A 17,292-nucleotide genomic window follows, 5' to 3' on the forward strand; every position below is an offset into this window, starting at 1 on the left:
CTCGAGTTGGCTTTGTCCGTGGCGTAAACGTCTTTAAATAAATACTTTCTGAAATGTCTGAGGAAAATGAACGGAGAATAATTTCCTGGTCCATGGTAAGGGGTGGGACTGCGACGCTCTATAGGCCAATAGTTAGTCCTGTTCAGAGAACTTTACGTCATTTTCTTATAAATAAATACATACAATGATGCATTTAAACTAATTTAATTAGGCCAATACAGGTATTGGACTTAATATATGACTGAACAGTATTAGTATAAGATATATCCTATTTTGAAGATTAACATTAGTTAATAATAACACAATAGGCTACAACTTGTGTTACAACGCATAGTGTAGTTCTCACAAAATACTGAATGTTCATAAAATAGAATAGCTTAAATCAGGTTTTCAACCTTTGTATTTCCAGTACACCTCCCCCATGCACAGTACCTAGGGTCACCAGATGTCCCCCTTTGCGAGGGACCGTCCCTCATTTCCCAAACATTTCAGGCGTCCCACAAATTGAGACCCTGTCCCACATTGTGACTGACAGGCATCAGTGTTCAAATTGAGACCCTGTCCCACATTGTGACTGGCAGGCATCAGTGTTCAAATTGAGACCCTGTCCCACATTGTGACTGGCAGGCATCAGTGTTCAAATTGAGACCCTGTCTGTCCCACATTGTGACTGACAGGCATCAGTGTTCAAATTGAGACCCTGTCTGTCCCACATTGTGACTGGCAGGCATCAGTGTTGAAATTGAGACCCTGTCCCACATTGTGACTGGCAGGCATCAGTGTTCAAGTTGAGACCCTGTCTGTCCCACATTGTGACTGACAGGCATCAGCATCAAATGCCCTAATAGTTAGTCCCCTAATGGTTGGCCTTCTGTTGTAAAGCTCTCTCTTTTATCTTTTCCTGCTAAATATGTTTCTAAGCCCGTTAAAATAACAAGATAAATATCCCCTAGGCTACGGTACTAAGTCAGCCATACCACCCATGACCAAATAGCACTTTAAAACAAAATGTGAGACGCCAGAGGGGTTTCATAACAAAATGATAGGCAATATTAGGCCCATTATCACATCATGGCATTTACTGTAAATAGCAACTTAAGTAGGTCTAATAAATTGCTACAAGTCCGTCCCCCCCCGCCAACCCACTTGTCCCACACAAGCGATAATTCTGTCCCTCAAATGAACAGTTTGGACCTGGTCACCCTAAAAGTACCACCATTATAACTGATGTTAAAATCAACGATCATCTCGGTATCTCCAACTTGTAGGTTTGTAGTGTGGGAACACCACTTCTGTCTTGTCTGAAGCCCAGGTAGGTAGAGTCGAATGAAGCTTCTCCAGAAGCCTAATTCAAAGCTTCTGAGAGGCCTGACATTGATTCCTTCTTCAGTGACTCGCCCAATGGCTTGGAATTAAGGATGCCTTCAATTTCAACAAGCACTGTATGTAGGACTTCTTCAGTGACCGACTGTGTACTAGTGGTGAGTTGGAGCGTTTGTTTTAAGGACCTTATTTCTCACTCCAAACAGCTGCAGAAATGGGGGGGGTTGGTGGAGTTGAAGCGGAACTTGACCTGTTGAGATGAAAGCTGGGCTGGTATGTCTGGCTGCAGAGAAGAGAATGTCTCCTGTAGCTCTCGCTCTCCTCCCTGGAAGTTTGTACCCCAGTTGGCGGGCAAATCAGAAGGCTTTCTGCTCTCTCTCTCTCAAGGTCGTCCTCAGACGAGCCCTCCATTGTTGCTTCTAGTCATCCCGGTTCTCCATACATCCGGCCAGCTCGTTGGTGCTTTGCGCTCCTGCACCGTTCTTGAGTACATCCACATATGTTAGTAAGGGACGTCCTCGTGACCTCGTGAACCTCGTGTGCTGGTTCCCACAGCACCAGTTTGCTGGCTGGGAGCTCTTGGTGTCTTTGGCAGTGTCCTGCTAGTCTCATTCTCCTGGTGTCTCTGGCAGTGTCCTGCTATAGTCTCATTCTCCTGGTGTCTCTGGCAGTGTCCTGCTAGTCTCCTTCTCCTGGTGTCTCTGGCAGTGTCCTGCTATAGTCTCATTCTCCTGGTGTCTCTGGCAGTGTCCTGCTAGTCTCATTCTCCTGGTGTCTCTGGCAGTGTCCTGCTAGTCTCATTCTCCTGGTGTCTCTGGCAGTGCCCTGCTAGTCTCATTCTCCTGGTGTCTCTGGCAGAGTCCTGCTAGTCTCATTATCTAGTCTCATTCTGCTGGCTGTATTTTCTGGCTCACCCTTGGCATTCCATCATACAGATTCGTGTTGGTAACATGTGTGCTGTTGCTGATGTTGAGTACTGAATGCAGCATCCTGGTGTAGCACCCATCTAGAGACTTCTGCAGGGTTGGCTTCAGGGTCCAGCATTCACCGCCGTATAGGACAACACTCTACCAACGAGGTCAAGGTTGGCCGCAACTCAACGGCTCAGTAGAGCCGTCAGAGGTAGGCTAGCTGTATGGGAGATACATACTCAACTCAACGGCTCAGTAGAGACGTCAGAGGTAGGCTAGCTGTATGGGAGATACATACTGCCTCTCATAGTTTAACCCCTTTCCTGTGCTCTGTACGGGTTGATGCGAGCCGCGTTGATGCGAGCCGCGTGACCTGGCTAGTCTGAAGCAGAAAGGTTGCAACCAACTGAGAACTTGTGTACATATGATATGATATTTCTCTCTACAGACAGGATACTTTTAGCTCCTGATAGCCTCGTACAAGCAGGCTATCAGAGGCGGGTAACGGTGTGTGTTCTTTATACAGTGTGTATGTCATTCCTTTTTACAGAGGTGGACAAAATGGTTTTAACTAGGGCTGCGCTCAGGGTTAGTTTCAGTCACCACAAATGGTGCGTCTCTGGGATACAGAATGAGTCACAAGTGCCATAGCATAACATTATAATTTATTAATGGCATATTTAATAAAACATAATGTTTGTGCACGCCAGACAATGCTCAGCAGAGGAGCCTCATACCATACGTGCATGTGTGTGAGGTCGGGATTATTTGTGATGGATTCATGCCTTTTGGGGGGTGCTGTGAGACCAGTACCCCCGCTACAAGAGAAGCGTAGCAAGGCTGAATTTGAGACATTTTAGGAGGTAGTTAGTAAGCCCAGCACTTTTATCCTCTCTCAGTGTAGCTTTTGCCCTGGCTAACACACTGACCGTGAAGGGACCATCATTGATGTTGAGGTTCTGGAGGCTTCAGAGTCCAGCATTCAATGACATATAGAAGAACAGACTCTATCGTTGCATAGAAGAAGCTGAGTTTTATTTGACAGGGGAGGTTGTTCACTGGTTGTTCACTGGTCATGCCGTTCAGGGCCCTCCATACTTTCAGGTCTTGCTCAGTTGAGTACCGCCCAGGTACTTGAAGTCCTGGACTTCCTTCAGAGCAGTGCCTCCTGTTGTTGTCTGCAGCAAGCAACAAACCTCAGAGCCAATCTGGAAAATCTTGTGTCGATACCTGAGAGGAAGTCCAAGTGCAGTGCTCTGGTGGTCATGCACTTGAAGATGATGCCCCATCTCTCCTCAGTTCTTCTACCGATGTTGATGTTGGAAATCCTGGTGGAATAAAAGACAGGCTTATGGAGACGTAGCCGGGCTGGGGGAAGATCTGCCATTCGGGGTACCTGCGGTTTCCCTCGCCACTTCCATCATCCGACACAACACTGCTGATGGCGTCGAACAGCTTCTCTTCCTCTGAGGATCCAATAATTCCGCCTCAGTTCAGCAAAAACACGTTCACTTCCTGGGTGATGGAGCTGGTCGTCGTCATGCTGAATGAGGAGCTGTGTTGTGGTCTTATGTTTAGGATCAGGTCAGGATCTAAGGGCTGTTGAGTGTCATAGCTGCGCTCCAACTGAATTGAGCAGCCTTGTCCAACTCTGGGTGAGAGTAATGAGACGACTACCACTTGGTAGCAGCTGCCATTCATTGGGGAAACACTCCTGCTGCTTGTGCTGGAGTAGAATATTCTCAGCCTTTGGGACCAGCGACTATCGGCCGTCAATTCTTAGGAGGTGTTTGCCGCAAATCTACATACCTCTTGGATTTCGACTATGCTCTCTAGGTCGTCCTCAGACGAGCCTTCCATCGCTGCTTCCAGTCATCCCGGTTCTCCATACATCCTGCCAGCTCGTTGTTGCTTTGTGCTCCTGCGTTGTTCTTGAGTACATCCACATATGTTAGTGTGGGACGTCCTCGTGACCGATGCCCATGTGTTGGTTCCCACAGCACAAGTTTGCTGGCTGGGAGCTCCTCGTGTCTTTGGCAGTGTCCTGCTAGTCTCATTCTCCTGGTGTCTCTGGCAGAGTCCTGCTAGTCTCATTCTCCTGGTGTCTCTGGCAGAGTCCTGCTAGTCTCATTCTCCTGGTGTCTCTGGCAGTGTCCTGCTATAGTCTCATTCTCCTGGTGTCTCTGGCAGAGTCCTGCTAGTCTCATTCTCCTGGCTGCTATTTTGTCGCTCACCCTGAATATTCCGGCATACAGATTCTCGTTGGTAACATGTGTACTCTTGCTGATGTTGAGCACTACGCGTAACATTCTGGTGTAGCACCCGTCTAGAGCCTTCTGCAGGGTTGGCTTCAGGGTCCAGCATTCACTGCCATATCGGAGAACAGATTATACCGTCGTGTAGAAGAAGCTGAGTTTGATATGTCTGGGGAGGTTGGAGTTCCCTACACTGGCCAGCCATTCAGGGCCCTCCATGCAAGTGCCTTCCTCACTTTTAGATCTTACTCTGTTGAGTTTACGCATGAGCCCAGGTACTTGCAGTCATTGACTTCCTTCAGAGCAGTGTCTCCTGTTGTTGTAAGAGGTGGATGTTTCATTTGGATGTTATAGGTGATCACCTCAGTTTTCTTGGCATTCATCCGAAGGCCAACCTTGGCACACTCGGACTCCACTCTGCTCAAGAGCGCCTGTGCTTGCTCCATGTTGTCGGAGAGCAGGCTGATGTCATCCGCATAGTCTACGTCTGTCAGGACTACTGCAGGATGTCTTCTTGACCTCCTTGGTGTAAGAGTGAGGACAAGATCCTGCTCTCGTCCACTGATGGCCTTCCTGAGCGCGTAGTCCAGGATGATGACAAAGAGGAAGGGGGCTAGGGTGTCTCCTTGCAGTACCCCAGCCAGGATGTCAAACTCCTCTCTGTCGCCATCTGGGGTCACCACCTTGGCCCTTGTTCCTGCATACATGGTCTCTATTGCCCGGAGCAAGTTGGGAGGGACACCGTAGGCCTTCATGATCTTCATCATGGTGCCTCTGGGAGGGACACCGTAGGCCTTCATGATCTTCATCATGGTGCCTCTGGGAGGGACAACGTAGGCCTTCATGATCTTCATCATGGTGCCTCTGTGTAAGTCAATAAAGCACAATACGGCCATCAGGTTGTTCTTCTTCACCTCCTCGATTAGTCTCCTCAGGGCCAGGATCTGGGCTAGTGTGGTTATATCCTCTCGAAAGCCGTTTTGGTTTTCCCTCAGGTGAGGGTCGATGGCATGCCGAATCCGGTTTAGTATCATTCGGTACCTTTGCAGCGATACAGGTCAGGCTGATGCCTCGGTAGGTCTCCAGATTTAGGCACTGGGATGATGTTGGAGAGAGACCACATGTCAGGCAGCTTGTTTCCTAGCAGGGCCAGGTTGCAGAACTCAAGGATGATGTTGGAGAGAGACCACATGTCAGGCAGCCTGTTGCCTAGCAGGGCAAGGTTGCAGAACTCAAGGATGATGTTGGAGAGAGACCACATGTCAGGCAGCTTGTTGCCTAGCAGGGCCAGGTTGCAGAACTCAAGGATGATGTTGGAGAGAGACCACATGTCAGGCAGCTTGTTGCCTAGCAGGGCAAGGTTGCAGAACTCAAGGATGATGTTGTCGAGACCACAGTTCTTTACGACCTCTGGAGGTATGCCGCCCGGCCCAGCAATCTCACCCTCTCTCAGCGTGCTTTTCGCCCTGGCAAACTCAATGACTGTGAAGGGACCATCATTGGTGTTGAGGTCATGGAGGAATGATGGTATTTCTTCCTCCTCTCCATCTGATGTTGTGTCCAGCAGCTTTCGGAAATGGTTAAACCTGCGTATACCCACAAACACCTTAAACAGTCAGGAATCTGAATACAGCAAGGCGAGTGAAGAATCTGTTCTAACATCAAAGGCCCATACACAGACCTTTAGATACTTAGACTAGAAAATACTCAGGCAAAAATACGGAGCATGAAGTCAACAGCAGAGACAGGCAGATGAAGGTTCCGGAGTTCCATTTTATTTGCAGAGTTCAAGACATCATTCACAGCCATGGGCCTGGCCCACCCGCCTCACGGCGTGTGAGCCACTGAACTAACTGTTACAAACATTCTCAGTAGACCTTATACAAAGGGAAGAATGCAAAGTTGGTCCCAACCCCCCTATACCAAATTGTCAAACATGTCTAAATAAGGTGTTGGTCACCAGGAAGCAAGCACAGAACAGTAGGTGTCCTGAAGGCCTGGCCGTTTACTATCAGCAAGCCAGATCTTTAGGGTCCCCCCTGCAGCTGCCCATGCATTCCTGTCTAAACACGTCATGTCACTCTCTCAATGAGAGACAAAGATCCAGGTTTACACTTTAGTTTAAAACATGGTTCTCTATGCTATATTAATGTGCATTGTGATTTCCAGATACATCAGACCTCCCTTTGAGGCAACCATGCCTCATAAAAACGAATATGGAAACACAATTATTGACCCTCGTCCTCCCTTTGGCACTGACTGGAACATTAAAAAATATGACACAAAGAAATCAACAATTACAGCAGAATTCAAAAATGGCTTACAAACTTCTAGGCATTCAAATCACATAACTCGTTACCAGTGTTCTCATTCCATTACAGTATTATCATCGGTGTGCTTATAGAACTCCCTTCTGTGTTCAATTTAATTTCAGGCTAAAACATTACATAGGAAATACAATGAATAAAAATAAGTAAGTAAGTAAATAGTAAAAAATACATTCCAGCCCGAAAACCACAGTAAGAATCTCTCTTACACACTAACAACTTCTCTGTACTGTAATCAACACTTCTAACCTTTACATAACTCAAAACATGATCATTGGCATAAATGATAACCCGTAAACATATATCTGACATTTAAACACACACCGTCGCTGAATCCAACCCCTTTTGCTTCAACTCAAAAGCACCCAATTATTGAATACAAAGTGTGTTACGATTCTTCAAACTTTACATCTGATGCTCTTAGCATCAGTTAATGTTAAGGATAAATTTTACCATAGTCATTCATAAAATGATTCATTTTTGTTTAGTTAACTCATCTTTTTAGGACATGCAGAAATCATCTATAATTATTTCAACACTCTAGATTCCCCAAGGCTCGTACAAATAACAGCACTGCGGCGACCATAAACCCTACCCCCTTCCCATTTAAAAGAGCTGTATGTTTTTCCAGATCTCGTGCATGCTACTATTATTCACTTACGTTAAAATCCTAGAGTAATTTATATAACTTTAGAGTTTTCCCCACATGTCATAGCAGAAATACTTTCGTTGACTTTTCCCATTCACAAATTTATTCGAACAAAAATAAGAACGTTATGCACAATTAGGATGATTAATACTTATGCGTACGACAGGAGCGCTGTCTTTCGCCTGACAAAGAAACATCTAACTAATGTTACTCCGGTAAATATTTCTATTCAGCTCCAAATCTCCCTTAGGCATATCATCCCCATTAAGCCAACTTCTCTAATTAAATACTTGACACATAAAATCAACATACATGCCCATTATATGTTGAACTAGACAAACGTAAACATACATTTGGAATCAAATGGAACGATATCCATCTGATATAATAGAATCTTCTGTAACGTTTCTTTTCTTCTTTTGTCTCACCTTCGTCAGTGTCCATCAGTCAGCGCACACGGGCCAAACGAGGTTGTGATTGTGCAGTACACTTATGCACCGCATGGCGTAGGCCGCTCTGTTGTCGAGAGTTGCCCTTTGTCCGAAAACTTTCATTCTGAATTCTGATCTGAATTCACTTTATCACCTCCTCCCTTTCAGTCATGATAATACAACATGACTAAAAAACGAGAAAGTGATTCAGTGTCATCACAGGAGCCCACAGGCCTCTGCAAGGCAGAAACTTGCGATTCGCCGCGTTGCGAGCTTGTAGATCAGCTCTGTCGAGCCGCTGAATGGAACGAAGCCACGACGCCTCGCCGCCGGCGCCTGTCGAGTCGAGACGCGCCGTGAAGAGTCAACGAAGTGGCCAGGCCATCGCCTCCCTTCGATCGCCGCTCGACGCCCTCGGGCCGGGGCACGCTGTGCTCCGTAGCACCCCTCTCCCCGCCGTCCAGCCGCCGAGCATCGCCCTCTGGTCACGATCGCCGAGAGCATCACGCCGTTGCCCATCGCCGCTCCTCGGTGCAGGCCGCCTCCGTCGTGGTGGTGATGAAACCGCGCCGGGCAGGCCGTCCCTGTTGCGGCGGTGATCGCCGTGTTGAACCCCGTCAGTTCGACTGCAGCGCCGTCGTCGTTCTCCTCCGTCCAAAAAATTGCCGACCGAAATATCTATTAGACTGAATTGTCAATTGTCCACTGGTTCTCTCGCCTGACGCAAAAAATGCATCATCGCGACCGGGTAATCGCACCACTTTGAAGAATCTGTTCTAACATCAAAGGCCCATACACAGACCTTTAGATACTTAGACTAGAAAATACTCAGGCAAAAATACGGAGCATGAAGTCAACAGCAGAGACAGGCAGATGAAGGTTCCGGAGTTCCATTTTATTTGCAGAGTTCAAGACATCATTCACAGCCATGGGCCTGGCCCACCCGCCTCACGGCGTGTGAGCCACTGAACTAACTGTTACAAACATTCTCAGTAGACCTTATACAAAGGGAAGAATGCAAAGTTGGTCCCAACCCCCCTATACCAAATTGTCAAACATGTCTAAATAAGGTGTTGGTCACCAGGAAGCAAGCACAGAACAGTAGGTGTCCTGAAGGCCTGGCCGTTTACTATCAGCAAGCCAGATCTTTAGGGTCCCCCCTGCAGCTGCCCATGCATTCCTGTCTAAACACGTCATGTCACTCTCTCAATGAGAGACAAAGATCCAGGTTTACACTTTAGTTTAAAACATGGTTCTCTATGCTATATTAATGTGCATTGTGATTTCCAGATACATCACGAGCACTGTGGTCGCTCCGCTCCATTGTCTCAGCTCAAAGCCTCCAGTGGCCAGTGTGTCTCTCAGCTTGTCTACCAGGCTCTTTGCCTCCTTATTGTCAACGTAGAATGACTTCCAGACAGTCTCTCTGTCATCACTAGAATGACTTCCAGACAGCCTCTCTGATGTCATCACTAGAATCACTTCCAGACAGCCTCTCTGATGTCATCACTAGAATCACTTCCAGACAGCCTCTCTGATGTCATCTGCTGCCATGGTAACCATTAGTTGATGTTGATGCTGCTGCCATGGTAACCATTAGTTGATGTTGATGCTGCTGTCATGGTAATCGGAGGCAGATACGTCTTTCCTCAATCAGAGGATTATCTTTTATTTCTCGACAGAAACCTAATAACATCCCCAGCAGGAATCTGGGCAACTCTCTTCACAGCAACACGTGTATCCTCATGAAGCCATCCCAGCCAATAGCCGGGCACCCTAGAACCCTCCCTATGATTGGCCACTAATCACACATTGAAATAATATCTCTATAATATTTTGAGTAGCGTTTCATGCATTTTGAACCTCCAGTAGATCACCCAATACAGTTTAAACATCCAGTAGATCACCCAATACAGTTTACAGTTTGAACCTCCAGTAGATCACCCAATACAGTTTAAACATCCAGTAGATCACCCAATACAGTTTACAGTTTAAACATCCAGTAGATCACCCAATACAGTTTACAGTTTAAACATCCAGTAGATCACCCAATACAGTTTACAGTTTAAACATCCAGTAGATCACCCAATACAGTTTAAACATCCAGTAGATCACCCAATACAGTTTAAACATCCACTAGATCACACAATACAGTTTAAACATCCAGTAGATCACCCAAAACAGTTTTCGAAAACACAACTCGTCATATTTTAGTAACCAAAGAGCTTTAGCTCGTCGACGTGACTCCGTCATGACAAAATAGGCCTTAACAAAATGTCGGCATCTCTCACTGATAGAAGGACCACATTCTGTAACACACACACTTAATGATGTCATCTACAATGATGTCATCTATAATGATGTCATTCTATAACACACACTTAATGATGTCATCTATAATGATGTCATTCTATAACACACACTTAATGATGTCATCTATAATGATGTCATTCTATAACACACACTTAATGATGTCATCTATAATGATGTCATTCTATAACACACACTTAATGATGTCATCTATAATGATGTCATTCTATAACACACACTTAATGATGTCATCTATAATGATGTCATTCTATAACACACACTTGATGTCATCGATAATGATGTCATTCTATAACACACACTTAATGATGTCATCTATAATGATGTCATTATATAACACACACTTAATGATGTCATCTATAATGATGTCATTCTATAACACATACTTAATGATGTCATCTATAATGATGTCATTCTATAACACATACTTAATGATGTCATCTATAATGATGTAATTCTATAACACATACTTAATGATGTCATCTATAATGTCATTCTATAACACACCCTTAATGATGTAATCTTGTCTTTGGTCATTTAGAAGCTCTTGCTCTGTGTAAACAAGAGCTCAAGTCTAATCAGAGGCAGAAGATTCAGCGTTTGAATCACTGGATCTCAAAAGAAGGACCAACCCCACTCACAGAGGTCTACAACACAGTGGGAGCCAGTGGACAGGTCAATAAAGAACACGAGATCAGGCAGATTGAATTGGCATACAGCCAAACAGCTGGACCAGAAACACCAATCAACATGGACGACATAGTGGAACCTTCACTTGGACAAAGTGAACCCATCAAAACAGTGATGATGAAGGGAGCGGCCGGCATTGGTAAATCAGTACAAGTTCAGAAGTTCACTCAGAACTGGGCAGAAGACAAAGCCAACCAGCATGTCGACTTTGTGTTTTCATTCAATTTCCGAGAGTTGAATTTGGAGATGAAGGAGAACAACAAGTACAGCATGGAGGGACTTCTTCATCACTTCTTTAGTGAAACCAAGAAGATAAAGATCTGCACCTTCCACGAGTGCAACATTGTGTTCATCCTGGATGGACTGGATGAATCGAATCCAGCTCTAGATTTCCCGAACACTGTGAAATGGACTGATCCGTTGAAGCCGACCACAGTGCACGTCCTCCTGACGAACCTCATCAGGGGGTACTTGCTTCCAAAAGCTAAAATCTGGATAACCACACGACCTGCAGCCGCCGGCCAGATCCCGTCTGTTGACAGGGTGACAGAGGTGAGAGGGTTCAAAGACCCACAGAAGAAGGAGTACTTCTTCAAGAGATTCCCTGATGAGCAGCTGGCCATTCAAATCTACTCTCACATCGAGACATCCCGAAGCGTCCACATGATGTGTCACATCCCGGCCTTCTGTTGGATCACTTCTAACGTTATGGAAAAAATTGTGAGCACAAAGGAGAAAGGAGCGCTGCCAAAGACCCAGATCGCCATGTACCTCCACTTCATTGAGATGCAGTCCTTATGCAAGAATAGCAAGTATCCTGACAGGAAACAGTATGATGTCATTCTGTCTCTGGGGAAACTGGCTTTTGAAGGGCTGATGAAAGGCAACCTGATCTTCAAGGAAGAACACCTGACAGCGTCTCGCATTGATATCAGCGACGCAGCAGTGTACTCAGGACTGTTTGGAGAGGTGAGCGGAACGTACAGGGACAAGATGTTCTCCTTTGTCCATCTGAGTGTTCAGGAGTTTCTGGCTGCCCTCCACGTCTTCATCACTTTCATCAACAGTGGTGACAACCTACTCTCAACCTCCATGATGCCCAAGCTTTTCAAAACCAAGATTCATCACCTCTACCAAAGTGCTGTAGACGAGGCCTTAAAGAGTCCAAATGGACACCTGGACTTGTTCCTGCGTTTCCTGATGGGCCTCTCTTTGGACACCAATCAGAAGTTCGTACAAAAGCTCATCAAAAAAGGGAAAATCTTCCAGACCAATCATAAAACCATCAAATACATCAAGGAGAAGATAAAAAAGAATCCATCTCCAGAGAGAAGCATCAATCTGTTCCACTGTCTGAATGAGCTGAATGATCATTCTCTAGAGGAGGACATCCAACGGTACCTGACGTCAGGACGTCTCTCCACAGACAAGCTCTCTCCTGCTCAGTGGTCAGCTATGGTCTTCGTGTTGCTGTCTTCAGGAAAGGAGCTGGACGTGTTTGACCTGAAGAAGTACTCTGCTTCAGAGGAGGCTCTTCTGGGGTGTCTGCCCGTGATCAAAGCCTCCAAGAAAGCTCTGTAGGTTCACTGATAACTGGATACATTTCAAATATTATTTGATCTTTATTTAACATCAAATCTAATACATGCACCACTATTGTTTCTTCAGGCTGAGTGGCTGCAACCTGTCGGAGAGATGCTGTCAGGAGTTATCGTCAGCTCTCAGCTCCAGCTCTAGTTGGAGAGAAGTTGACTTGAGCAATAACGACCTTCAGGACTCTGGAGTCAACCTTCTGGCAGAGGGACTGGGGAGTCCAAACTGCATGTTGGAGACTCTCAAGTCAGTATAACTGTGTTTAAATAAGTTTCTAAATTCAATGGATGTGTGTGTGTGTGTGTGTGTGTGTGTGTGTGTGTGTGTGTGTGTGTGTGTGTGTGTGTGTGTGTGTGTGTGTGTGTGTGTGTGTGTGTGTGTGTGTGTGTGTGTGTGTGTGTGTGTGTGTGTGTGTGATCTTTATTTAACATGAAATCTAATACATGCACCACTATTGTTTCTTCAGGCTGAGTGGCTGCAACCTGTCGGAGAGATGCTGTCAGGAGTTATCGTCAGCTCTCAGCTCCAGCTCTAGCCTGAGAGAAATTGACTTGAGCAATAACGACCTTCAGGACTCTGGAGTCAACCTTCTGGCAGAGGGACTTGGGAGTCCAAACTGCATGTTGGAGACTCTCAAGTCAGTATGCCTGAACCTGGGTTCAACTGTGTTAAAATAAAACAAAAGGTTTTAAAATCAATGGAACAAAATATAACATTGTGAAACTCTCTCTATGCGTGTGTGTGTGCGCGCGTGTGTGTGCAGTTTGTCAGGATGTCTGGTCACAGAGAAAGGCTGTTCTTCTCTGACCTCAGCTCTGCGCTCCAACCCTTCCCATTTGAGAGAGTTGAACTTGACCTTCAATCATCCAGGAGAATCAGGCGAAGCGATGCTCTCTGCTGTTGTGAAGGATCCACGCTACAGACTGGACGCTCTTAGGTACGAGAGACTTGGTGCGTGCGTGCGTGCGTGCGTGCGTGTGTGCGCGCGCGTGCGCGCGCATGCGCGCTTGCGCACGTGTGTGTAAGAGACAAAGACCAAACACAACATTTTGGTCGGAACAATGTTCTCAATCATTCTGTGATGCTGTTCTGTATTATTTAATGTTTAATGGTGTAAAATCATAGTTTCTATTATCATAGAGAATATTGGCTTTGTCTCTCCTCCAACTCCAGTGTGGACTACAGTGGAGAGTGTTGGCTGACACCAGGTCTGAGGAAGAGAATGACGTGTAAGTTTATATTCTGTTTCATTCATTATTACTGTACTTTTATTAAGGTTATTGTAGCTGTTAATTTGTATTGGGGGGGTGGGGGGACCACTGATTTAGATGAGCAGCTCATATCCACAGTATGTGACATCATTATTAACTGAAAAAAGATGATAATAACCATAACGTGTAGGCCACGTTATATTTATGGGGGATATATATATAAGTCCCCAAAACATTTAGGCCGTGAACCCCCTGTTACCTCCTGGCCTAGCTGATGTACCCCCAACGCTCAGTCTCGTTGTATTTGGACGAAAATTATATATTTTTTAATATGATTATGGCAAATAATCCCAGAATGTCACTGCACTGAGAGACATGCAGCTGCTCTATACATCTCCTTACAACAGTGTTTTACTGCTCTATACATCTCCTTACAACAGTGTGTTACTGACTATACATCTCCTTACAACAGTGTTTTACTGACGATACATCTCCTTACAACAGTGTTTTACTGACTATACATCTCCTTACAACAGTGTGTTACTGACTATACATCTCCTTACAACAGTGTGTTACTGACTATACATCTCCTTACAACAGTGTTTTACTGCTCTATACATCTCCTTACAACAGTGTTTTACTGATCTATACATCTCCTTACAACAGTGTTTTACTGCTCTATACATCTCCTTACAACAGTGTTTTACTGACTCTATACATCTCCTTACAACAGTGTTTTACTGACTCTATACATCTCCTTACAACAGTGTTTTACTGCTCTATACATCTCCTTACAACAGTGGTTTACTGACTATACATCTCCTTACAACAGTGGTTTACTGACTATACATCTCCTTACAACAGTGTTTTACTGCTCTATACATATCCTTACAACAGTGTTTTACTGCTCTATACATCTCCTTACAACAGTGTTTTACTGCTCTATACATCTCCTTACAACAGTGTTTTACTGCTCTATACATCTCATTACAACAGTGTTTTACTGACTCTATACATCTCATTACAACAGTGTTTTACTGACTCTATACATCTCATTACAACAGTGTTTTACTGGTCTATACATCTCATTACAACAGTGTTTTACTGACTCTATACATCTCATTACAACAGTGTTTTACTGACTCTATACATCTCATTACAACAGTGTTTTACTGACTCTATACATCTCATTACAACAGTGTTTTACTGACTCTATACATCTCATTACAACAGTGTTTTACTGACTCTATACATCTCCTTACAACAGTGTTTTACTGCTCTATACATCTCCTTACAACAGTGTTTTACTGCTCTATACATCTCATTACAACAGTGTTTTACTGCTCTATACATCTCATTACAACAGTGTTTTACTGACTCTATACATCTCATTACAACAGTGTTTTACTGACTCTATACATCTCATTACAACAGTGTTTTACTGACTCTATACATCTCATTACAACAGTGTTTTACTGACTATACATCTCCTTACAACAGTGTTTTACTGACTCTATACATCTCCTTACAACAGTGTTTTACTGACTCTATACATCTCATTGCAACAGTGTTTTACTGACTCTATACATCTCATTACAACAGTGTTTTACTGACTATACATCTCCTTACAACAGTGTTTTACTGACTCTATACATCTCCTTACAACAGTGTTTTACTGCTCTATACATCTCCTTACAACAGTGTTTTACTGCTCTATACATCTCATTACAACAGTGTTTTACTGCTCTATACATCTCCTTACAACAGTGTTTTACTGCTCTATACATCTCCTTACAACAGTGTTTTACTAACTATACATCTCCTTACAACAGTGTTTTACTCACTCTATACATCTCCTTACAACAGTGTTTTACTGCTCTATACATATCCTTACAACAGTGTTTACTGACTATACATCTTACAACAGTGTTTTACTGCTCTATACATCTCCTTACAACAGTGTTTTACTGCTCTATACATCTCCTTACAACAGTGTTTTACTGACTATACATCTCCTTACAACAGTGTTTTACTGCTCTATACATCTCCTTACAACAGTGTTTTACTGCTCTCTACATATCCTTACAACAGTGTTTTACTGACTCTATACATCTCCTTACAACAGTGTTTTACTGCTCTATACATCTCATTACAACAGTGTTTTACTGCTCTATACATATCCTTACAATAGTGTTTTACTGACTCTATACATATCCTTACAACAGTGTTTTACTGACTCTATACATCTCCTTACAACAGTGTTTTACTGACTCTATACATCTCCTTACAACAGTGTTTTACTGCTCTATACATATCCTTACAACAGTGTTTTACTGACTATACATCTCCTTACAACAGTGTTTTACTGACTCTATACACCTCCTTACAACAGTGTTTTACTGAATATACATCTCCTTACAACAGTGTTTTACTGCTCTATACATATCCTTACAACAGTGTTTTACTGCTCTATACATATCCTTACAACAGTGTTTTACTGACTCTATACATCTCCTTACAACAGTGTTTTACTGACTATACATCTCCTTACAACAGTGTTTTACTGCTCTATACATCTCCTTACAACAGTGTTTTACTGACTCTATACATCACCATAGAGTTATAAAGGACAGGGAGTTAACCGCATGCGACAGTGGGTCACTGTATTCAAAAATAGCAGATTTACAAGCTCGTAGCACGGCACTCAGAGCCGCGCTACGAGCTTGTAGATTTATTTATCAACAGCTAAAGATTAAAATAATGGTCAATGTGGTTAAAAGCTAAGGTGACACAGATGACACGTCATCACGCAGCACGTTTACATTCAAAGGAAGTCATTACAATTTGGATTTTTGATATAAAAATACACAAACAATGAAATGTTCCCATTGTTTTGGCATCTATTGTTAGGTATGTCCATATGACGACCACGGATATGCTCTAAATGTATGAAAAACGTGTCTTTAAGAACAATGTAGGTCAGGATGTTATAAAACATGGAATATAAATTAAAAACAATGAAGGATGGAAAAATGTATGTACCGTTATGTAATTGGCCGTCGGCCCCCATCTGAAAATAAGTTGTTCCATGGACCCCCCAGAAGCAAAGATTTGAATTAAAAACGGTCACTGTGAAAGAAGATATATATATATAAGATTTGTGTTGACTAGGTCTTAATAAACACGACGTTTATTCAGTTGTAGATCACTTTATTCACCGTTCACTGACTCGACATGTAAACGCTGTTCCCTCCACAATTCACATCTGATTACCTGCGCCCACTGCGCATGCGTATCTCCCTCAGAGGGTACATTACCGTAAAGGAGTACTGTCGTAAAGTGGAACACAAGTTAACAATCTCCCTCTTCTTTCTTTAAAATAAAAAAGTGCAAAGAGGAAAAGTGCATTTCAATAATATAATATAGCTGCAAGCAGCGATAAAGCGGGACCAAGATAGAAGAAGAACAATGCGCAATAAGAACAACATGCACAAATGAGACCGACGAGCCGAGTTGTCGGTACCGGGATTTGAACTCGCAACCTTGTGGACCGAAGGCGGGAGCTCTACTGACT

General features: G+C 44.0%; 1 protein-coding gene across 2 annotated transcripts in view; it reads left to right on the top strand.

Moving 5' to 3' along the window:
• Positions 1–17,292, top strand: part of LOC306919073 (uncharacterized protein) — an 82,500-nt gene that overhangs the window by 31,491 nt on the left and 33,717 nt on the right. For both annotated transcript variants that reach the window (XM_079531909.1, XM_079531910.1), the window contains exons 12-16: positions 10,766–12,491; positions 12,583–12,753; positions 12,974–13,144; positions 13,271–13,444; positions 13,681–13,736. In XM_079531909.1, the coding sequence (XP_079388035.1) occupies positions 10,766–12,491; positions 12,583–12,753; positions 12,974–13,144; positions 13,271–13,444; positions 13,681–13,736 (2,298 nt within the window). The remainder of the gene's footprint in view (positions 1–10,765; positions 12,492–12,582; positions 12,754–12,973; positions 13,145–13,270; positions 13,445–13,680; positions 13,737–17,292) is intronic.

Source organism: Electrona antarctica, assembly GCF_951216825.1.
Source record: "Electrona antarctica genome assembly, contig: scaffold_314, whole genome shotgun sequence".
NCBI lineage: Eukaryota > Metazoa > Chordata > Actinopteri > Myctophiformes > Myctophidae > Electrona > Electrona antarctica.